Raw genomic sequence first — 25,000 nt, forward strand, 5'->3', positions numbered from 1 at the left:
CACACACACTACACACGCACACACAGGCACACACATGCACACGCACACACACACACACACACAAGCGTTATGCATTTTCTCGCTGTGCATGTCTCCCTCTTATGTAAATGGGAAATACACAGTGATGCTACAAAAAAATGGAACATAATTTGCAACACATTGCTGAGGAGCAACAATTTTGTGATTCCATCTAACACATCGCTGTTATTAAACCTGCACTCTGCTGCCTTTATATGCGTAACATTATGCCCCATCACTGGCAGATCGCTGTGAGCCTCAGGGGCAGACAGTCACTCAGCCTGTAGGCACAGGAGATCTCTCCATCGCTAGCCATTGCTGTCCTCCAAAATCTCCCTCCCTCCCCCAAGCAGACCTTGGTCAAGTATTGGGTCCAAATGTTTTCGAGTTATGTTTTACCCTGCCTGCACCAACATAAGAGAGTATTATACACAGTATGTTAAGTTCACTGCAGAATACTGAGTGTATACAACATAGGTTTTTCCATAATACTTTTATGTGATTGCCTACATTTTCTGCCAGGTTGCATTCTCCCCATGTGACAACCTACCCCGGTGATTCACCACCTGTACGTAGACTAATAAAAACTTCCCAAAACACTTATTTGACCCAGGTATGCTCCCAAGGCTCCGCTCTCCCTGTTTCTTCTCTGAGCAGCTTCCCCAGTATCTTCCCGCTGCCATCTCTCAGACTCTTTCCTTCCTTCCGTATGCTCTGATATATCTCCCATCCTCCTTACCATCTCTGTGCAGGCTTCACCTCATATTTGCTCCTTTATTTCTCACCTTCTCTTTTTTTTTACCCCATAGTCAGTCTTCCTAACAGCCTCCCTCCAAGAGTAAAAGTTAAACCCTTAACCTGCACATGCAATGGTTCAATGCATACAACACTCCCCCTACCGACATGTGTTGTTTTGGCCAGTTTCCCTTTCCACCTGAGATAATGCTTGCAGACGTTTCTGTAACTATTGACAATGTTCCGGATGGGGCTCTTTTTTGCGTGTACCAGGTCTTATGACTTAACTTAAGACCTGGAGGGGTGGCCAATGCTGTTTGGCCACTCAAAACAGCCAAATAGCATTGGCCACGCCTCCAGGTCTCAAGTTAAGTGATAAGACCTGGTACTTAAAAATAGAGCCTCAAAAATACAGCCTCGTCTCTGTGTTTCTACTGTACCTGGCCTGTTCCTCCACCCTCCACATGTCGCTACCTTGCCACTGACAGCAGTCCAAACCCTTACCCTTTGACTTTTAAATCCAAAACTAGCCCACAGAACAATGACCCCCATAACGCCACTGTTTCTCCATCTTGACAGTAGAGGCTTCTGTCAGGAATGCTGTCTTACAAACTTGTGTGGTGGTAGATCTTTCATTCTTCTCTTGTTTTTCCTTTACCTTTAGTCCTTTTTTTGCGCTTGCACATTATAATCTTACAGGTTTTCTTTGTCCAAATTATTTTTCCCCTTTACATCTCAACGTCAGACGTTTTTTTTCTTTTCTGCTTTTATCACATCTATTTTCAGATAGCAAGTTTGCTTAAGTCTCATGTTTTCCTGACACCTATAACCCACCCCAGAGAAACGTACCCCTTTCCCCTCTTACAACACAAACAAGGCTGCCATGGTGGCCATTTTGTTTTCCTCAATGTGCGGAATGTTTCTCAATGTCTCTCCTATTAACACTATAGGCCTGTGTCCATTTCTCCCAAATTATACATCAGAGAACCCCAGATAGAGCTCACCGCTCTACCATGGTCTACAAAACGTATTCCCCACAGTATAACATCCACTTAAAAATAAGTCTCAAACTCATTTTTTTACGTCGCCAAGAGGATGCTTTCTGTGTACGGCTGCACAGCTGCTTGTCCTGTGAGGCATATTGCGTGTGCATTGCATGTTGCATGGGGACGGGATTGTCAAGGGGGAGGGAAAATGTTATGTTTGGGTTGGGTGGAATGAGAGGGGTTTAGTCGGGTTCAGGGCGGGTTAGCATGGGATGCTGCATGTCTAGGTTGTCGCCGTCCTCTGTCACCTCACACACACACACGCACGCACGCACACACTAATGGCACTCTGTCAACTATTAGTGTGTGTTGCTTTTATGTGCATCTATTAAACCAACAAGACCTGAGAAAGATAGAACCGATAAACAAAAACGGCAGTGTCCCTCCCACCTTTCTGCAGTCCCTCGGTTTTGGTTTATTGGTTTATCACCTGGGTCTCTGTTGTTGCTGTCTTATTTTACTGTGAACCTCCAAACCACTGCGGGGAGCTCTGGAGTATCAGGTGGTGGTCTGCTCAGTCCGTCTCTGCTATTTCTTCAATGAAATGCTAATTGTCAGTCAACAAACCTGTGAGAGCTCTCGGTCATCAGGAATTGTTTTGATATTACTGTGAAAAGGAAACAAATTAATGCTTGACTCGAGGGACCAACTTAGCGATATCAAATAGAGATACTATTTGTGGTGACAAAATATTATTGTGCCCAGACAAAAATTAACACATTGAGACTCACAGGTTATCTGTGCAGTGTGCATAAAATAGATTAGAATGAGTTCCATATCTAGTATGTGCAACTTCATCTGCATCTTTACCACTCAAAATAAATCAAGAATGGGTGAATTGACAGACATTTTGGTGTGGTACTGTAGAGTCCCAGACATTGGCTAGTTACGCTGACTGAGGGAGAGACAGACCCACAGTGCCTGCTCGAGATGCTTCAGAGCTCTCCCTGCCTCCTTAAATCACCCCCCCGCCCCTACAAAAAGATCCACACCCTTCCCCCGTCTCCTGGAGGTTCCAAACACCTGCCACATTGGCATACTTCCCGCTTTTCTCACCTCCCTCCCTGATTGGCTCTCCCACAGAGACTTCTCCGCATGGACTTGCCTGTCGCCGACGACAACTCGGTCCACTTCAACTCCACCCTCATGGCCTTGATCCGCACGGCGCTGGACATCAAGATCGCCAAGGTTGCAGAAGGTTTGGAACGCCATCTTTTTGTCCTCTCCTTGTTGTCGTCACCTCGGCGTAGCGCTGTCTGTGTCCTTTTGAAGCTGGGCATCGCGGCTCGTCCCTGATGCCTCTCCCAGTCTATCGCCTGATCTATGCGTGAAGATGGCCGATCTACAAGCTCACAATGTGCCACGCGGCGGCACGCTGTGAGCTTGTAGATTGGCTATCTTCGGTGCACGACACCGGCGAGTTTATCTTGAGTACAGCACAAAACAGCACACAGTGCAGACTGTACGTACAGTAGTGTTTATCTGTCTCTAATGCAGCGGTTCCCAAACATTCTAGCTTGTGACCCAAAATAAAGATTTGATGGTCTCCCCAGGACCCAATCTAGTGAAAATATAGCAGATCTACAGTACAAGCTCACAAGCTTGTAGATCGGCTATTTTCACTAAGATTTGTTTTGTAATTAATGGAATTTCTTAGATTAAAAAAAAATATGTTTATTCCATTATTTAGAAAAATCATTGGGTTCGTTTTTAATTCATGAGTTTTGCTTCTTTCTTTTTTTTCCTCCGTAAAAATATGTAATTGTACTGTAGGAAACCAAAAAATTAAGGCATATTTACTTGCATCCCATAAAGATGTGTCCGCGACACACAAATGGGTCCCGACCCAGTGTTTGGGAACCAGTGCTCTAGTGTATGTGCTACTGATAGATGCATCATTTGTAATGTGTTCTTATTGGTTCCAGGTGGAGGCGGGATGACCCTGTCTGTTAGATGGTAGATTTGGACTCGTCTCAGTTGAAAAGCATGTTCAGGAAATCGCTATAGCGTATACAGTAGAGTGGCTATCAGTTATCCATAGCTGAATACTGCACACATTAACTTTAACACTACAGCACGACTGTGATGTGATGTGTGTGAAGCTTTAACAAGACCTTTTCTCTGTGTGTGTGTGTGTGTGTGTGTGTGTGTGTGTGTGTGTGTGTGTGTGTGTGTGTGTGTGTGTGTGTGTGTGTGTGTGTGTGTGTGTGTGTGTGTGTGTGTGTGTGTACATGTGCGCACGCGTTTGTTTTCTCGTCTGTACAATCCTTCTTGTTTCTCTTTGATGTTGTGAATAAATGTATCAATCTGACTGTGTGGGTGTGTGTGTGACTGGCATGCTTTCCCTTATGTATGCGGATGTACAATTTCTACGTACGTATACTGTGCGTGCGTGCGTGCGTGTGTGTGTCCATATGTGCACCGTGTGTGTGTGTGTGTGTGTGTGTGTGTGTGTGTGCGTGTGCGTGTGTGTGCGCGTTTATGTCTGTTTCGCATGTGTGCCCAGATGGTGTGGACAAGCACCAGATGGATGCCGAGCTCAGGAAAGAGATGATGGCAATCTGGCCTAGTCTCTCTCAAAAGACTTTGGACCTGCTGGTTACGCCGCACAAGTGTAAGTTGCAGGAAGTGCGGGAGGGGAGGGGGGTGGGGCCCGTTGATGGCTGCACGACCACAACCCCCTCCCCGGGCGCGGTCCCGTGTTGTTACGTGTTCACCGCCACCAGAGGATTGCTTCTCTCAGCCTCTCTCTCTCTCTTTCTCTCTGTCTGTCTCTCTCACCGCTGCACCCTCTGATACGGCTGACACCACTATGCCCTAAAACCTGCACGCACTACGCATTCACATGGCAGGCCTACTAACATACCGCACGAATGAGAAAAATACCCTGTATACGTACATAATGGGGCTTGACACAATTCACAGAATTCACAGTTAAGCCCTGGCTGAGTGGACAGATGGGACGTCTGGGAATCGGAAGGTTACTGGTTCGACCCTCGGTCTGCCCCGTCTTCTACGTGTCTGTCCCGGAACAACTCTTTTAACCTCTAAAGCTGCATTCACACAGGAGGCCAAGATGTTTCACATGTAGCTTCATTTGCGATGCGAACTTCGCCCGAGATGGAATATAATATTGAGGCGAATTTTGCGCGTTTGCATTGCCAGTCATTCATGCCGGCCGATGCAACATCGCATCAATTCGCCTCTTTGCATTCATTTTGTAATCTGGCCGCATGAAAAAACATCTTCGCCTAATGTGTGAACAGCGCACCTTAACAGCCTGCATCAGAACCATCTGAGCAGCCATCACCTGGGTGAAGCTGTAAAAGCAATTTTCCTCCCCTGGGGACCAGATTTTTTTTTCGTTTTTGATGCTCAGTTTGAGTGCGATGTCAGTTCATCTGGCAGTCCAAATATTACTTGTCCACGTGTGTGTCCTGATCTGACAGGTGATACTTAACTATTAAGTAATAGTTAACCCCCCATTCCAACACTTGATGCTGAGTGCCAAGCAGGGTCCCATACCAGAGTCTTTGGTATGACCCGGCCGGGGATCGAACCCCGACCTCCCAGTCCCAGGGCGGACACAAGGCCACTGAGCTGGTACTTAGCTATTAATTAACAGTTAATTTATGAATTAACTGTACTGAACGGATTGGCTTTCTTAAACCATTCTGCTAGCAGAGTATATGCATGTGTACACAGCACACATACATACGTACGCACGTACCCACACAGACTGCAGGCCTGTACTGCATGCAAACACTGACACACTCCCCTACTAACGACTGTACACTAATACATTCTGTACTACACATTACAGTATTTAAGACATAAAACAAGCACATTCCAGAACAACACTCCATCTACAGTTCACCTACACCTACAATCCCAGAACCCTCAAGCCTGAGTTATGCTTAGTTGCATCACAAACAGCAGATCTACAAGCTCACACCCAACAGTTCTCTGTCCCTGAGATCAGAGGGTGCCTCACTATAGATCAGCTCTCTATAGATGTCTTTTCACTCCAGGTCCAGTCAGCAATGTAGACTATGTTGCTGGCTGTGCTTTTTGCAGAACGTATAGTGTAGTTTGACACAATGTTAATGACCTTGCTAACAAATGCACGGGTCCCAAAGCACTAGTTGCATAATGCTATTAGTTGCTACTAGTAACTGCAAGAAAGCATGAGATTTGAAGGCTAGCCGCGTTTGAAGCCAAAGTTCTGTGCTGCTGCTGCTGCTCACCAGGTTGCTAAATTCACGGTTTGGAGAATTGGCTGTAGAATACAATGCTGTATTGATGCGTTTCCGCCCACCATTTCATGAGCATTTAATCTTGACATTGATGTTACCCCACAATATTCAAAATAAAATATTGCCCAACAATTAATTTCAGACCAGGTCCAGAATTCAGCTCATAAAAAAGTAGTTTAAAAAATTATTTATAAACTAGCAGTGATGGCAAATATTTTCTTTTACAGTTTAACCGTTATATTTGTTAACTTTTTTATTTTCTCTCATAACCCCTGTGGACCTCCCATGTACCACCAGGCGTATGCAACACTGTGTTCAGGTTTTTTTTGTGTGTCACACACGAGAATGGAAAATGGAAATGGTGTGAATTTAGCACGCTGGTGAGTGGTATGCAGACACAGTACACAAATGCGCAACACTGTAGCTCAAAGCCTGTGAATGCACCTCTCTTTGAGATGACTCCAGACCATTCCATTGTGAAGACATGACTTGGATTTCATAAGGGAAACCTAATTTTAACAGCATCATTTTCAGAGTGTCAATATTATGGGCATCCTGGCATTTATATTATTTGGCATTTGTGCTTCAAAACCCAAAATGGTTTTGAAGCTATTTAATAGCTTCAAAGCCAAGTTGGCTTTTGTTTAGTTAGTGTTATTAATTTGTACATCAACCAGAATATATCTACACAATGAATGGCTTTTGGTCATGGGAATGAAGTTCAAATTTTTTGTTCAGTTAAAAAAAAAACTCATTTTTGTTCAGTTAAAAAAAGAGAAAAGGAAAACAAATTGAATGTAATATACAAAGTCTGACTGTTGGTGAAAAGACCACTGCCTTGTTGTTTGTGTATTTGTGTGAGAGTGGAGTGCGTGCAAGTGTGTCTCTGTGTGTGTTTGTGTGCGAGTGTGTGTGTATGTGTGTGAGAGCGTGATTGTGTGTGTGCTTGTGTGTGTGCGTGTGTGTGAGTGTGTGTTTGTGTATATGTGTGTGTATGCATGCCTTTCCCCCTTCTCTCCCATTGCTATCGCTCAGGGTTCATACCGACGGGTCTAATCTTGCAGGGTAACTTGTCATTCTCTCAGCAGCCACAGACCTGACGGTTGGGAAAATCTATGCCGCCATGATGATCATGGAATACTACCGTCAGAGCAAGATCAAGCGTTCACAGGCACTGAAGGACGAGCAGGTACACCCCCTCTCCCCCACCCCTGCACCCCCGGTAGAGACCACCTGCACCCCCTCTCCCCCACCCCTCCACCCCCGGTAGAGAGCACGTACACCCCCTCTCCCCCACCCCTCCACCCCCGGTAGAGACCACATACACCCCCTTTCCCCCACCCCTCCACCCCCGGTAGAGAGCAGGTACAGGTACCCTTGTTTCAACCAGAGTTTGGGAAACACTGGGTCATGTTGCAACCATTTGTATGGGTCGTGTGAGTAAATATAAATAAATGGAAGAGCCCTGAAAAGTGTTTGTGCCAAGTTTGGTGCGGATTGGCGCAACAGTCTACCAGTGACCCCCAGGGGGCCCTAATTTGGCCCCTGAGAGCCAAATTATCTAAATAGTGTTAGGTGCAGATTAGATTAGAGCAATGGTGCATATTTGGACCCCATGGGGGCCACACATGACTCATGGTGGGACTGTTGTCATGGCAGACCCCCGAACAGTGGTTGTGTTTATTTTCTACCCATATTTTGAGTTTTGAGCTGAAAGGTTTAGGAACCGCTGGTCTAAACTAATATTTAATGCTCATGCCATGGCAAGTACATGTCATGGATAGGAGTGCCATCTGCTGGGCAAACGTTACTGTGCGCCTTCCGTTGAACAAGAAACAGTAGTTCGCAATAACTCAAAATGTTGACATTAAACATTGTACTAGGTTTATTTTCTCATGCTGCACCATACGAGTGAGCAGTGAAAATTATGATATTCTGTAATTTACTCATTTATTTGATCAGTTGTAATTGTTAAGTGAATTTCCATGGCTCTTCCTCCTGTGAACCTTTATACGGGTTCTTTATCTGAGCTTGGTTCTTTCATAACAAGGAGTTCATCCCCACCACCTGTCCTACCCTCGGACTGCTGCCCCAGGACTGTTAGCGTAGCATTGCACTGCACTGTAATCCTTGTTGCTTATGAATCCTTGCATCTTGTTATTTGTATTCTTACCACATAAAAGGCAATAACTTCACAGAACATGTTTAATGTTGACATGTTTAATTTAAATGTTTCATCCATGTTTGGCTGCTTTGAACGCTTCTTCTCCTCGATCCTCTCTTTTCTTCTCTCCTCTGACCTATAAGCATTTCACTCTCACTTCATTCACAATTCTCTCCACTCAGAGAATGACACATGTGCCCATAATTCCCTCATTGGCATTCAACATCCTTGACTTAGTTTATTATCTTCTTGTAACCATATCATTAGGTCATGGATTATGATAATTCTTCATGTGATATTGATTACATTGGTTGGCATTGTGGGTCAACATTATCTCTCCAAAGCATTACATACAATCAGTTATTTTACTGATGATAATATATTATCCTACTCAGTTGTTCGTTGTTGATTATTGTGTTAGCAGTTGACTTGACGTCAACTGCAACCAACGATAAGACACTTCCTTTAACAGCGTTTAGTCTGGTCAAATCTAGAAAAAGCTTTGGCTAATCCAAGTACTGGAACACTGCAGAGTTTTCTGAGAAGCATACATTTAATTCTCAATTGAGAAGACCTGGCTTTACACAACAGAACATGTATGGACATACTGTACATAAAATACTAGTTCTTTCTTTCCCTTGGAAAGAAGACCGATAGATGTTGTGCCGGTGAGGTAAGAAACCCTAGAGTATACCCATGCGAGTACCTCACCGTTTACATTACATACAATTACAATTTATGAATCTTAAAATTAAAAAATAAAATAGAAAAATAATTAAAAACTTTTTTTAAAAGTATCAATGTCATACATATTCAGTTCAGCGGGGACATATGTATCTATAAATGCACCATGTCTCTGTACGTCTGTCTGTACGTACGTATGTGTGTACGGCTGTAATGCACATAACTGGAGAACCGTTCGCCCCAGCGACTTCAAATTCGACACACACGTTCCACACCCCCACAAGGAGTGCAGTGCCCGGTGTCGAGTCGGCCAGAACCACCACAAAAGGCTTCTGCCCGGGCTTTGGACAGGGCCCCTGCCCAGGCTCCATATGGCCTGTTCTGACATCACAACACTCCATATTTGGGCATGCCTGACACAGAACTCCATATATAGGAATAAAGGGACACAGAGGAACAGATACAGAAATCTCCATATATTGGCATAAAAGGGACACAGACAGATGGGTGGAACGGGTACTCTGACACGGGTACAACAGGTGTTGGATCTCTAACTTCCATTGTTACCGACTCGGTGCTCTACAGCCGGGTACCAGTCTAGTATTGTAAAAGTATGTTATCCTTTGAGCCTGACACATCACCTTTGCAACGTTTCCATGTCACAAAACACTCGCCTAAAAGTCGCCTATACCTTCTGAAAGCATATGTGAACCTTCAGCCAACCAACTCCACCTATTATTTCCTGCTATGCCATGACACAATCCAACCTCTGCTCCATGTCTCACTTGCACACCTGTCCTCTGCACGTCCTGTCTTCCTCACCTTCCTGTTTCCTCGTCCAAATGTGACCCCACCATTTAATTGTGTTTTCTATTGTTTACTTCAGTGGTTCTCAAACCCCTCGTGGCCGCAAAATGAACTGAAATCAAAGGGAAACAAGTGGATGTGCACACTGTAGCTCCTGTTACATTTTTTATATATATATATAAATAAAATGTATATTATAAATTATAGACTGTGCAGGTCATGTGATCACCACCTTAATGCCGCCGGCGTGTAGACAATAACGCAATCAAAGTGACCATAGAGATTAAAGGTGGCTTAATGTATACCAAACTGCAAACTGGGGGCTCCTTGAAAGTAATTAAAAGATTTGAGAACCATTTGTTTACCTCCTACTCCTACTGATCATGTAGATGATGTGATATTCAAAAGCACTTCCCAGGCAGGTGCCGTTAGATAAGGGAATCCTGGTTGAGTGTGCTGAACATGACAGATTTGCATGAATGAAGGAACGAGTGTGCAGCTTGGAAGAATTGCTTGTTTCAGAGTTTTGACAAATGGTTTGAGTGCGAATGCAGCAGATGACCGCCAACTTATTACCCATCCACTTTTAAACGTACAACATCCGATGGTAACAGATGAACGTGGAAGCAAATTTGTGGCTGTGTCTTTTTAAAGTGGATGACTAATAACTCCATGTCACAATGTGGCATTTTGAATTTGTCTTGTTCCATCATGCATTTCTCCTACTTTATGTTCTCTTCTACAGGACTGTTGTATGCTGCCATGAAGTGATTTATCCCTCCATTTGTGTCCCCCTCATATCCCCTCCTTTTCTTTTTAATAACTGTGACTGCCCCAGCCAGTATCCTCCTTTTTCTTTCCATTTCTTTAATATCTTTAGTTGAGTCCTTACCCTTTTCTCCCATGATTGGTTAGTTTAAAAGCTTGTTGAATTGTGTAATGCTATGATTCCAGCCTTTTCTTGGACTGCTCCATGTTTGCTAACTGCCGTGCTACCTCATCCCATCTAACAACCTCAAGGCCCAACCCGGCAGAGAAAACATTTTTTTGACATTTTAAGTTTCGGCAAACCCAAAGCCCTGTGAGGCGCGGCCGAGCGCTGCCTGCGATGGCCAAACAGACTCAGCACCATTCGTGTTTAGTGGTGCAGTTAATCGAACTAATCAATTGACTCGATTATAAAACTAGTAAATAGATAATTTCATAAAATAAGCGATTAATGATCATTGGATATGGAGATAATAGGTTTTACAGCATGTATTTTCGATTCAGAAAATTCAACATAATGTGGTTTGCCGAAACACAATGCCAACATTTTTCTCTGCCAAACAGGCTACAAACTGCTACCGGTTTTGGAGTCACATTTGCTGCTAGCGTACAGTATTTAGCATCTTAGACTTTGAGAGGGCTGATCTCAAATAATGATTAAAGGCCTCCGCCAGTAGATTCAAAGTGACTATACTAATACTATAGGCAAATGCTTTGACTCCAGACCCCAACGATCCCATCCCATCCATTCATATATCCACAATTTATGGACAGCTTCCCAAACAGCAGAAACTCAGAGTCTCAGAATGCCACGTGCTGTCTCAATCAGACACCATCACCTGTTGTCAACGTCTCCGGAGATGTGCCTTCTCTCTCTCTCTCTCTCTCTCCTCTCCCATGCCTTTCCCCTCCTCCTCTTCCTCCTCTCTCCCCTCGCTGGATGGCATGCACTTCAGAGGCCGAGTCCTCGCCTCCGCCGGCCTCCCAAAGCCCCCTGACCCCCCTCTACCTTTCCTGCTCTGCCCCCCGCCTTTTGCCTGTTAGTGTGCCTGATAGCTGGCGCGGGCCATGTTGTATATCTTACACAGAATCGAACGCCATTACTGTTTCAGCGCGTGGAGCCACCGTCCCCCACCCAGGACGGGGGTCCGGGACTGAACAATGCCCTCCCTGCACCCGAGAACGCTGACCCTGTCAACACCCTGTAAGTAACTCTTTCTTTCATTTCTTTCTTTCTTTCTTTCTTTCTTTCTTTCTTTCTTTCTTTCTTTCTTTCTTTCTTTCTCTTTCTCTTTCTCTTTCTTTCTTTCTTTCTTTCTTTCTTTCTTTCTTTCTTTCTTTCTTTCTCTCTCATCCATTCTTCCCTTCCTCTTTCCCATCCATCCTTCGCCTCTTCTTTCCTTACATCCTTCCTTCCTTCCCTCCCTCCACCCCCGTTCTCAGCAAGGACCCCCCCCCATGGAGGTTGTGGGAGGGGTCCACCTCCTGTCGGTCCACACAGACAGACAGCAGCAGAGATGATACTGTTTGAAACACTATGCTTGTGTGTTTGCTTATAGGGGGGAATGTGCAACCGCACACGTGTGAGTGCTTGATGCTTCTTTGTGAGATAATTGTAATTGTGTGTGTGTGTGTGTGTGTGTGTGTGTGTGTGTGTGTGTGTGTGTGTGTGTGTGTGTGTGTGTGTGTGTGTGTGTGTGTGTGTGTGTGTGTGTGTGTGTGTGTGTGTGTGTGTGTGTGTGTGTGTGTGTGTGTGTGTGTCCGTCCGCCCGCCATAGGCCAGTGGAGGGTGGAATCCCGGAGAGCCAGTCCTGGGTGACTGCACGGGCTCAGGAGATGACCCAGAAGACAGGCAGCTGGAGCCCCGAAGGTCACCCCGAGGATGGCCAGGAGAGCATGACGAACTCACAGGTAGCACACACACACACACACACACACACACACACACACACACACACACACACACACACACACACACACACACACACACACACCATATTCATCATCTTCATCCGTAAGAGCCATTACACAGGACATAATCAACTGCAGCGATCAAACCTTTGGGTACAGTGATAACACACGTAAATCTCAATACTGCCGTGCTCCCACGGAGCAGATGTTTGGCTTTAGTCTAAAGCCCTAACCACACCAGTGGGTCTCCATGCAACTCCTTGGTTAGGGCTTTAGTCTAAAGCCCTGTCTTTAGGGCTTTAGTCTAAAGCCCTAACCACACCAGTGGGTCTCCATGCAACTCCTTGGTTAGGGCTTTAGTCTAAAGCCCTAACCACACCAGAGGGTCTCCATGCAACTCCTTGGTTAGGGCTTTAGTCTAAAGCCTAAGACAGGCCCTGACCTCCAGTCTTAAAGACATGTCCTAAAGTTCCCAAATATAATCCTTTAAAATAATAAAATAAATAAATAATAATAATAATAAAAAATAAATAATAATAATAAATCCTTTTCGAACATGGATGAACACGCCCACTTCTAGTATAAACACCTTCCCATGATTCTTGTCCACCATGACATCAGGTGTGTTAGCTACAGTGTTACTAAACTCATCGACATCGTTGCATTTCTTAAATGGACTCTCTTTAACATGAAATGCTGTTTTGCTTTCATGTTATTGTAGCTAAATCCCCTACCTACCTACCCAACCACAAGCCCACCCTCCCACCCAAAATGTGATGTTGACAGCATTCATTTGCATGGCAAAAGCAGCTATACGATCCTCGTGAGGCAATTCAGAATCTATAAGCTTGTAGATTGGCATTTCTTTGCTAAATGCTCTAGATTATGGACGCTCGGGTTCATGTCCCTAATCTTTTGGTCCATTGGTTCCTGGTCTACAACCCATTGGCAGACAGGTCAGTTCAGAGCTAACCTCGCCCCATCCTACCCTCAGTCAATACCTGGAACCAGTGATCTCTTCTCTACTGCCATCTTTAGGCGTGATATATATTCTCTCATTCTCTTACTCTCTTACTTGTCTCTTGCGTTTTGCTTCATAACTTCGTACTTTCGTTCTCATTTTAGGTTTCAGCTAACATTTGGTTATTTTTGGTCATTTTTCAGCTAAAGTATCTATCTATCTATCTATCTATCTATCTATCTATCTATCTATCTATCTATCTATCTATCTATCTATCTATCTATCTATCTATCTATCTATCTATCTATCTACCCTGCAGTGCTGGTGCACATACCAGCTTCAGCAGCACTTTACCAGCCTGTGACTTACCTGGAAATAATTAAATAAAAAATCAAACCTTCCACTCATCCATTCACAACACCACCAAACCAATAAAGGACAAGGTCAAGTTAGCATGCAGTTGCATACTGCACACGCATACTGTACACACACACAATACACATGCATACACGCACGCACGTACGCACTCACCCATACATACACGCACTCACACGTACACACACACACACACACACACACACACACACACACACACACACACACACACACACACACACACACACACACACACACACACACACACACACACACATACATACAATCTCCCCATATTATCCCGCTAACGTCGGTCTAATACTTACCTGACACTCAGTCGCATTCCTCGGCTCTCACCTTCCTATTCCTGACCAATTTAAGCCCCTCCTCCTCTCAGTTTCCACGGCAGCCAATCACACCGTCTCCTGCTCTGTCTTCACAGACGGTAGAGATGAGAGAGATGGGGCGGGACGGTTACTCGGATACCGAGCACTTTCTACCAATGGAAGGCCATGGGAGGGCTGCTTCCATGCCCCGCCTTCCTGGCGACAACCAAGTGAGCACACTCACCCTTTCCCTCTCCCCCCTCTCTCTCCCCCCTCCCCTCTCTCTTTCTCTCCCGCCCTCCCTTTCCCTGCTTCCCTCAGTCACTCACGTTTCTTGTCTCCTTCTGTTTCGCACAAGGTCTGACTGGATTTGCTGTTCTGGTTTCTTGAGTATAACAGTGAAAATTTGGAAATAAAATAAAAATCTATCGATATATATATATATATATGAATATATATAAGTAATATGATAAATGACTACCGGTAGTTTAACATTCGGTATCGATAAAGGTATTAATGGATACACATACAGTGCATTATTATCCAGGCATTCTCGAAAGTCTGGGTGATAATTTTCTTTTTTATCACATACCCATTATCTTATTTATTAAAAAGGACAATTAGAAAATGTATCAACACTCTAACTTAATTAACATTACTGTCAATGAGGAACTGCCCCAGTGAACGATAATGCAGGGATTGTCCTACAGTGTGGGGAGGGAGTTGGCTCAGAACATTGAAGGTGTTGGTACCATAGGTGCCTTTCGCTCTGTTCTGGTTCCTTTGCACCCGGATAAACTCCAGTGTCTCAGCTGTGAATTCTATCGTACTATACCCATTGTAAACGTGTGTGGCGGGGGCGAGTTTCGTCCATTTTTTGGCCATGGTGAGTCTGAGTTCCTTCTACAGCGGGTGACAGTTCAGTGTGTGGTGGCACTTTGGCTTGCAATGATTAGGGCGGCTGACCAGTCATTGCAAGCATATTGCAAATAAAAGCTGGGTATGTGATAAAGCATCGTATCATATGAAAAGCGGTTGGGTTCTCTCCCAATTCATTAACGAATTGAGACACGGTAGAATATATGTAGCATCTTCATGAACATTTTGAACAGGACCTTTACAACAGGACTAGAGCTCTCTCTCTCTCCCTTTCTCTCTCCCCGTCCTCCTCCTATTGCATGAAGGTGTGTAGTTGTGGTTGTCTTTTCTCCATCATCCTAACTCACTCATCCCCTTGAGACAGTCTCATATACCTGTGTTGTGTGCGCACACACACACACACACACACACACACACACACACACACACACACACACACACACACACACACACACACACACACACACACACACACACACACATGCAGACAGTACAGTACAGTACATCTCCCATTACTTTCTCTCCTCTGTCAGGGTCCGGGATTTCTTCCTTTAGCTTTACCTTTATTCCCCCGTAACTCTCTCTCTTTCTCTCACTTTATCACATAATTCCTTCCTTCCTGTTGAAGGACCGTGCATATATGTTGATGTTTTGTTTTTGTTTGTTGTTGTTGTTCTTTTTTTATATTCTGGGAATTACCTTCAACAACTATTGCAGCCAACGTAATGTAGCATAAATTCTTGTACATTCTTCATGACCAGGTTGAAACAAACGGGGATAGATTTGTTTATTATCCTCGACCCATATAATATTTTTTCAAGATAGAGGTGTGTGTGCAACTGTGCGTGTGCGTGTGTGCTTGTCCATGTGTGTGTCTGTGTGTGTGTGTGCGTGCGTGCGTGCGTGTGTGTGTGCGTGCGTGCGTGCGCAAGCACCAGTGTGCTTGTGCGTGTGCATCGGTGTATCAGTATCTGTGTGTCCATTAGCTGATAAATAACCATGGTAAGGAAAATATGTCATGTGTGTGTACATGTCTGTGTGCTTCCATAGTGTAAAGTGTGTGTGCTTTCACTCCTTGCTGTGTTCCTATATCTCGCACCATTGTCTGTGGTTTCAGTCTTTTGTGCGTGTCTGTGTGTGTGCGTCTGTATAATATATCACATTATATCTCTGCTGTCGGAAAGAAACCACCTAACTCCAAAATGTTCATTTTTCAGGAAATGAAGAAAACCTTATATTTTGCAAACAAAGCAATGCTGCAACATCAAAGTTGCTGTTGTGACTTGAGTTAGTTGTTTTAGCAGACAGTTTGAGGGTCCAATGGAGTTAAGAGGTTGTGTCCAAAGCGCTTTCCATTGGTTCAATATTGTTTTAACCAATGAACACACAGACGTAAAGGGTGTTCAATAGCACTGATTTATGTAACAAAATCAAAAACCTCAAAAATTGAGTTATGGAGTTAGGTGGTTTCCTCCCGACAGCAACGATATTATGTTAACACATACACACACACACGTACGTATGTACGTATTTGTTGATGTTGGCGCCATGGTGACCGCAGTCATTGTGAATAGAGCCGTCACCATGGCGTGTGTAAATACTGTAACAGTGTATTTGGCTCTGCCCACAGTGTGTGTGTGTGTGTGGTAAGTCCTCTACTCAGTCCCAACCTCATCATCCTGGCTGCCTCAGTGTTTAACCACTGTGTTTTCTTTTCTGTCTTTTCCCCCCTCTACCCCCACCCCACCCCCCACCCCTCAACACACACACACACACACACACACACACACACACACACACACACACACACACACACACACACACACACACACACACACACACACACACACACACACAAATACATAATATCTGTATTATTTTCTATTTACTTACACTCCCATCACACCCCTTTACTCTTTCTTTGTGTATCCATCCATCCATCCATCCATCCATCCATCCATCCATCCATCCATCCATCCATCTCTTTCTGTCTGTCTGTCTGTCTGTCTGTCTGTCTGTCTGTCTGTCTGTCTGTCTGTCTGTACATCTGTGCCACTGTGTATGCGTGCGTTTGTGTGTGTGTGTGTGTGTGTGTGTGTGTGTGTGTGTGTGTGTGTGTGTGTGTGTGTGTGTGTGTGTGTGTGTGTGTGTGTGTGTGTGTGTGTGTGTGTGTGTGTGTGTGTGTGTGTGTGTGTGTGTGTGTGTGTGTGTGTGTGTGTGTGTGTGTGTGTGTGTGTGTGTGTGTGTGTGTACGTGCGTGTGTGTGTACGTGTGTGTGTGTGTGTGTGTGTGTGTGTGTGTGTGTGTCTGTGTATCTGTGTCTGTGTATCTGTGTCTGTATCTGTGCGTGTGCGTGTGTGTTTTCTGCACTCATTCAGCAGCAGAAGAGAGGGAGACAACGTGGCCATAATCTCAGTGTATGTACCTGTAACTCTTCTCGTCTTCCGTTTTTCCTCTCTCTCTCTCTCTGTCCCACTCTTTGGTTCTTTAACTCTATTCCTTATTTCCTTTTCTATTCTCCATTGTCTGCGGTTAGTTCCTCACCACAACCTTTTCCCCCTCAGCCCTTCTATCCCTTCCCTCGTGCTTTTGGTCTTACGTACGTCCATTCCTGGTTCAGTCTTGTAAAGCTTTCAGCTTCTGTTCATCAAGCTGTTTGTCCTCATGACTCCTCTGGCTCTGAATGCAGCGACTCGCACTGCTGTAAAGTCACTAAGTACATTAAACTCAGGTGCTGTGCTTTTAAGTACACATTTGAGTGTTTTTTTTTACTTTACTGATGTACTATAGTAATACTTTTAGTTTTACTACTTAAATATTGTACTTTTAACTCGGCTATAACTTTTACTAAAGTAAATTCTGAATGCCAGACTTGCACCACTGACGACTCGCACATCAGCCTCGTCATTATTCATCTCAGTGACCAGATCCCACGCCGGCCCACTTCTCCTCCCACTTGATTCTGGCATCCTCAGCTTATTCTATTGGCGCCAGTGTTGCCAGATTTAGCAAGAGAACATAAGCAACCTGTGCAAAAGAGGCGACCTAGGCCAAGGGCACAGTAAATCTATACACATTGTCTGTTTGAAAATACCAGATCTACAAGCTCACAATGTGACGCGGTGTGAGCTTGTAGATGTGCTATTTTCTAAATAAATCTTGAAAAAGAAGGAAAAATGTGGAATGTTTTTGAAACATTTTCAATCTAGGCTACAGAAATGTACAGAAATCTTGAATGGGTGTCTCTGGCACAAAATCATTTCAGATTTTGCGGATAAATAGGAACGGAAGTAAGCCCAAATAAGCAACTACAGTATTTGCTATTAAAATAATAATAATAATAAAAAAAGAACGCAACCCGCAAACTACCAATATTTAACAAGGTGTGCATATACTGAAATGCCCAACAACAATGTCACATATCTTAATCTTAAAAAAGCTGACCTATTAGTACCATAGATCTCCTATTTCCTCTATATGCATTTATTTTATTAAATAAAAAAATAAATATCTATCTATCTCTAATGACATGGCTGAAATATGGATGCCAGGTTTAAAGTGATTAATTAATATATGGTTGCAGTCAAGAAGATCATCTATAACTCAACGTTGATCTGAAATCACTTTCATCTGCATTTTTTTTTAAATAAAATCAGAGTTGGGGAAAATGTGTGTAAAATAATTGAATTTATTGTGAACACTAAGGGGGTGGGAAATTGTCATCTCCCGAGACCCCAAATGACACCCCTGGGATGCAGGCTGGTTTCAGAACTGTCTTGAATTCTGACGTGGCCCTCCCCTCCCCCTGCCCCTGCCCCTCCCCCTCCCCAATCACTGTCATCCTCGTTTATGATGTGTCTTTTGTTTGACCTGTTGTTCTGTTCTGACCTCTGTCTCGTCGTGGCTGCTCTATGTCACCCTGTGTGCTCGTCTGTCAAGGTTGTTATTAGAGCAGTAGCACTTGTGCATGTGTGCCTGTGGTGGTGTGTCTGTGTACGTGTGCGTGGCTGTGGCTGCGTGCGTATGTGTGCGTGAATGTTTTGTTTGTTTGTTTTTTGAGTGTGTGTGTGTGTGTGTGTGTGTGTGTGTGTGTGTGCGTGTGTGTGCGTGTGTGTGCGTGTGCGTGTGAGAGAACATTCTCAGTGCTACTCCTATTGGGGGCCACGAAATCTCCCTTTTTTCCAAGCAATTAGCGCTTAGTCATCTGTCAACCAATCCAGGAAAAACTCACAGATTCAGCCGCCATGAGGATTCAGCACTGAATCGGCCTGGTAGAGCTAGCTCCCATGCACTCATGCGCGCTCCCATTCCCACCTGAGCCAACCAGTGGCGACATAGGCTCTTTCCTGCTGTCATGCCTTCAGAGTGGAAACCTCATGGCTTCGGACTCAGGAGAGCCCCTATGTGCTTGCATGGCTGGAGAAAGGCAAGCTGAAATAGAGTGGCTTTGAAGAGTGGGGTTTTATGCAGTCTGGAATGATCATTTTACATGGGTTGTGTGGGGCGGGGGGGGCTTTTACTTTTTAACTTTTACCAGGAACTTCTGGATGCATGGAAGGCATGGCCTTTTGCACCTCAGCTCTGTCATTTTGGTTTTTCTTTTCATTTTTTCCTCTCTATTCTCCATGTTCTTTCTCTTAATCTTTTGTTCTCTCTTCTTTGTGTCTTCTCTGCCTGAAGGGCAGCATGATGTGGTGGTACCGTACACACATCTATAAAGACAATGGACCACACACGCACCACACACAAGCCTCACAGGAAACTTTAAGAGCAACGGAAACACTTTTGTCTGTGGCGGTCTATCTCTCTCTCTCTCTGTCTCTCTCTCTCTTTCTCTCTTTTAGACCATCACCGACAACAGTCCCATGAAGCGCTCGGCCTCGTCCCTGGGCCACAGCAGGTCAGGGCGGGGCCACAGAGAAAGGGGCGCGGCAGATGACTATGCCATGGAGCGTGTCATAGTGGAGGAGGGGAGCCGAGCCACGCGGCACGGCCACCGGCGGAAAGACCGCGGCCACCGGGCATCTGAGAGGTCCCTCTGTCGCCAGTACACGGAGGGAGACACAGGTTGGTGTCTGCAGGGACATTCCATAAGATTTGGGAAGGTTAGATTAGGGAAGATTAAAGGGAGTTTAACTGTTTTTTGCATGCAAAGGTACAGTACAGTAACAATATTATCTCTAGAAATAGGGGGCTTTAAGATGTGGTTCTGTTAGAAGGTCGGGGCATTAATGAAAAAGTACTGTAAACCAGAAGGTATTGGCAAACCAATAACGTGCTCCAGGTCTATTAATTGACTGTTCTATTTTGGATCAGAAGCGCTCAGACTGGAACCGTGCTGGTCAGTTCAGGTGTATCACCAAACATCACCACCCACCAGGCACACCAGTCATATTTAATGAACTGTTGGGAGTGTCCACATAAAAACATTTTAACAAATACTGTATACGTTTTTGGGAAAAAATCTCCCTCCTTATATAATAACACCCGATGATCATGATTTAGGGTGGAAAAAAATCACGGCACTCCATCTTTAATAATTTTGTCGAAAGGACAAAATTAGGGCGGCATTGTGCAAAAAGGCATTGTGTCTCTCTTCAGCATGATCCTCCCACAATTTTTGGAAGCCAATTAGGCCTGGATTAGATAGAGAACCCAAGGACCACCTTCCGGGACCCTATGGCTCTGTGTTGTGATGTACTGCATTAACATGAGGGGTTTTGTCCAGTAAGGGCAGTATAAGAGCTCTCATCTCCATCGCCATCAGGCCTGGGTACAGACCTCAGCACCACCACCCAGTCTGGCGACCTGACGTCCAAGGAGCAGCGCGACAGGGACCGCGGCCGCGCCAAGGACCGCAAGCATCACCACCACCACCACCATCACCACGGCTCCATAGACAAGGAGCGATACGTGCCGGGGGAGCGAGGGGGCGAGTACGGACACAGGCCCTCCCGAGAGAGGGACCACGACCGCGATCGGGACCACGAACGGGATCGGGACCACGACCGGGATCGTGACCACGACCGCGACCACGACCGGGACCACGACCGGGACCACGACCGGGAGCGAGAGCACGACCACGACCGGGACCACGGCCGTGAGCGAGAGCACGACCGTGAGCGAGAGCACGACAGGGAGCGAGAGCACGACAGGGAGCGTGACCAAGACCGGGAGCGTGACCAAGACCGGGACCGCCGCTGGTCGCGATCGCCCAGCGAGGGCCGAGAATGCCTCACACACAGACAGGTGGGCTTCTGGTACATGTGGGTATGTGCATAGACATATATAAAGGCTAGATGGCTCAAGGCGGAGTCTCTGACGTAGTTTACCCGGCGGCCATCTTGCTGAGGGGCTACAGTACATTATGTTCAATGGCAGCTCAAACAAAAATAGTCATAACTCCCTTACAAACGGGTTGGTTTATTACAAACATTGTCAACGTGGCTATGATGCTTATCTGCTTAATTTTGTTTTTTATATATCGTATAAAAGCATATAAGTATGTGGACGCCTCTGACGTTTATAACAAACCAAACCGTTTGAAAATCGGTTGAAAATTTAGCAAGTTATGGTTATTTACAAAGTACATGCTCCATATACCTGCCATAGACACAATGTTATGCTGCCCCTCGGTAAGATGGCCGCCACGTAGCAACGTCTCTCTCCATTGGCCAGAGCGCGGGTGAGCCATCTAGCCTTTCTTATATATATCTATGGGTATGTGTGCTCTCAGCACGAAAACCACTGCATCTTGTGTTTTTGCTTCAAGCAAAAAGAGGAAAAAATAAATAAAATAATGCACAAGATGCATGTTTTCCCAAACGGCACGTTTATGTATGCGCACGTGTAAACCTAGATGCAGCATTATGCCAATACATGTATTGAGTACATGCACCATTATGCCAATACATGCACGCTAACAGATGTGTGCATGCATGAAAAGCATATGTTATCACTTATCAGAGATAAGTACCGTAATATCACAGGTGTGCAGTGTAATATTATCACTATTACGTACATCATCAGTTCACTGTCCCAGTAACCCAACAAATATGCATCAATGTGTATATTTGAGTATCTGAGTGTCATCTCTATTTCCTCAGCCTAAATCCTTTTAGGCTGTCAGCTTTCTCTCAGTTTTGCCACACCTTTCCCTTATAATATACCAACAGCTATAGGCAATCAAAAATATTTAACTGCACATATCCTAAATAACTTGAGTGAAAAGAAATGGGTTGAAAGACACTTGTCATTTGACCTTGGCACACTGACTCTCTGTGTTATATGTTGGTCTTGGAGTGCAGTGTCGACAAAGACCCTCTACATTATTGCTACCAGTGAAGAATTCAATGTTATTTTCCGAATTTCATTTGTCATTACTGTTGAGTCACATAAATTGCACATGCATACTATTGTTGCAACGGTTCTACGGTATGTATAATATTGAACCGCATGGTTCACCCAAAATGACTTACACGTTGAGAACTCGAGCAACACCATCAGGTTAATAATAAATGGTCATCACGATTAGCTTACTGCATAGACATGTAACCAAGGTGAAGTCTGTAGTGAAGTCTGTGGCATGCAGCTACAAAAGCTTCTTAAGTTTAGTTATTTCACATCTCAGTGTAACATGTTGTAAACCATATCCAGAGAAGAAAACAAACACAGAAGTTGAACAATGGGAAAACTAAACCATTGCATGCAAATAGAAAGATGAACACATTTCGCATATCTTCCCTGTTGCATTTGCTCCAACCTTATCGACATTTGTAAATCAACATTTATCCCCTTTTTTCTCCTGTGGTCTTATTTTGTTTTTGTCTGTTGTTGCTCTGCATGACGTGTTGCTTCTCTCTGTACGGAATTATGTTCAATTGCAATCTTTGTCTGTCTGCCCTGTCTGCCCTGTCTGCCCTGTCTGCCCTGCTGCTTTTGGATGTCGTTCCTTTCCACTCTCCTCTCTCCACACACTGTCACTTGATCTACTCTTCTTATTGTTACTGTGATCGTTGCTGCTGTTCTTCTGTGTATTTTTCATCTCACCCTACATCTCTCCATCCATTCTGTATTTTGTCATTCTCCGTCCGCTACTTCTCCCTCTCTTTCTCTGCCTCTCTCTCTCTCTCTCTCTCTCTCTCTCTCTCTCTCTCTCTCTCTCTCTCTCTCTCTCTCTCTCTCTCTCTCTCCATCTCTCTGTCTGTCTGTCTGTCTGTGTTGAATTTGTGGTTCGTTCTTTTTATTTGCTGTGTTTCACTTTTCGTGTAGGGCAGTAGTTCAGTGAGTGGAAGTCCCGTCCCCTCTACCTCGGGGACCAGCACGCCGCGGCGTGGCCGCCGCCAGCTGCCCCAGACCCCCGCCACCCCCCGGCCCCATGTCACCTATTCCCCCGTGGTCCGTAAGTCCATGCCCGCGCCGTCCGGAGGGCCGCAGGGCCGCGCTCCCGCCTCGGCCCTGCAGCGCCACTTTTCCCCAGAGCCACCCCAGGGCCAGGGCCCGCCCCCCCAGGGGCCGCCGCAGCCCCACCATGGCTCGCCCCACCAGGGCCGCCACCCGCCTCCTCGCTGGGGGGACACTGGAGGAGGAGGGGGCTCCGTGGAAGGCAACGAACACTTCTACAACCAGGACTACCAGGACTTTGACCCGCGCCACGAGCCGCCTGCTTACGAGCAGAGTCTCATGCAAGGCGGCGGAAATCCCCACCCCCATGGCCTGGCCAACCACCCTCAGCCGCCTCCACCGCAGCCCCAGCCCCAGCCCCAGCCACAGCCCCAGCCCCAGCCCCACAGCGCCCACCCCCTGCCTCCCCCGCAGCCACACCCCGCAAACAACCCCCACAGCCACCCTCACCCCCACCCCAGCCGCTCCTCACCCAGGACTGTTGGTCACGCGCCCCCTCCCACCACCGCCCTGACCGGCCAGGGCCAGGGCCAGGGCCAGGGTCAGGGTCAGGGTCAGGGCCCGGGCCCGGGGCAGCCCACCGCTCAGCGCCGCCTCCCCAACGGGTACCGCTCCTCCTCACCCTCCACCCACCCTCACGGACCCCCCCACACCGGGCCTCACAAGGTGCCTCCACCGGGGAGCCACCCCAGGGGGCCCCGCAAGGGTCTGCATGAACCCTATGAGACGGAAGAGGACGACTGGTGCTAGCCTCTGGGGACAAGGGAGGGAGGATGGGACGGACAGACGGGACAGCGGGGATGAAGAGAAGAGATGCCTGCCATCAGGACAGGGGGACACAGTATGGCATGCTACTTCCTTTTTTTTGCTCTGTTCCTCTTCCTTTCCTCTCCTGCTCGATGTTTCCCAGGGGATGGAAGGCCGTGCCGGATAGAAAGGAGGGCTGTCGGGAAGGAGCGGGAATGGTAACGGCCAAACGCACCTATATGACCCTCCCGCGCGTAACACACTGTTTTTACAGGACGCAAGGGAAGCCAAACCTCAGAACTCCTCAATTTTCTTCAGTGTTTTCTGAATAGAGGCACAAGGGACGCCACTCTCTATGTGTCATTAGTCATGCCTTTGACAACAAGCTACAGCCACTTACCAAGATGTCAAGAGCTGCGACTCGACGAGAAGAACGACCACTTTGTTTCCTTTCTTTCTTATTTTCTTTCTTTTTGGAAATAACTGGAGTTACGTTGGTTGCAAAATGAATCAAACCCAACCCTCCCAGCAGGAGGGGGAATATTGATGAGTTTTATCATCTGTGTTTACTCTTAAATGTGGACAAGACTGATCGTTTATGTGCTGAGAGGGGGGGTGGTCGGTGGGGGTGTAGGGCGGGAGGGAGGGATGTAAAACTATGTATGAAATGAGGGGTGGCTCTCCCCGAACAAACCCCACCCCCCCCCCCCACCCCACCCCCCCCCCCCACCCCACCCCCCCAAAAAAGAGAAAAATATGAATCATTTCAGCCAAACCCCTAAATCTGTGAGGAAGGAGACATAAAAAAGCCGTTTTGTTTAACAGTATGCAGTATTTCTTCTTCTACATCTGCTGCAGCTTCCTCCTCCTCTTGTTTCTTCTTCTAAAATATTGAAACTTGAATCATCTGCACTCCCCTC

At 45.9% G+C, this 25,000-nt stretch overlaps 1 protein-coding gene across 1 annotated transcript in view; it reads left to right on the forward strand.

Moving 5' to 3' along the window:
• Positions 1 to 24,639, forward strand: part of cacna1aa (calcium channel, voltage-dependent, P/Q type, alpha 1A subunit, a) — a gene marked incomplete at its 5' end in the record, with an annotated part of 149,325 nt that extends 124,686 nt beyond the window's left edge. The window contains 10 exons of the mRNA XM_079519710.1: positions 2,883 to 2,997; positions 4,306 to 4,413; positions 7,141 to 7,244; positions 11,567 to 11,682; positions 12,257 to 12,389; positions 14,168 to 14,281; positions 17,309 to 17,347; positions 19,775 to 19,997; positions 20,698 to 21,179; positions 23,202 to 24,639. Coding sequence (XP_079375836.1) covers positions 2,883 to 2,997; positions 4,306 to 4,413; positions 7,141 to 7,244; positions 11,567 to 11,682; positions 12,257 to 12,389; positions 14,168 to 14,281; positions 17,309 to 17,347; positions 19,775 to 19,997; positions 20,698 to 21,179; positions 23,202 to 24,083 — 2,316 coding nt within the window. The 3' untranslated portion in view covers positions 24,084 to 24,639. The remainder of the gene's footprint in view (positions 1 to 2,882; positions 2,998 to 4,305; positions 4,414 to 7,140; positions 7,245 to 11,566; positions 11,683 to 12,256; positions 12,390 to 14,167; positions 14,282 to 17,308; positions 17,348 to 19,774; positions 19,998 to 20,697; positions 21,180 to 23,201) is intronic.
• Between the last annotated feature and the right edge of the window lie 361 nt (positions 24,640 to 25,000).

This window comes from Electrona antarctica, assembly GCF_951216825.1.
Source record: "Electrona antarctica genome assembly, chromosome: 14".
Classification (NCBI taxonomy): domain Eukaryota; kingdom Metazoa; phylum Chordata; class Actinopteri; order Myctophiformes; family Myctophidae; genus Electrona; species Electrona antarctica.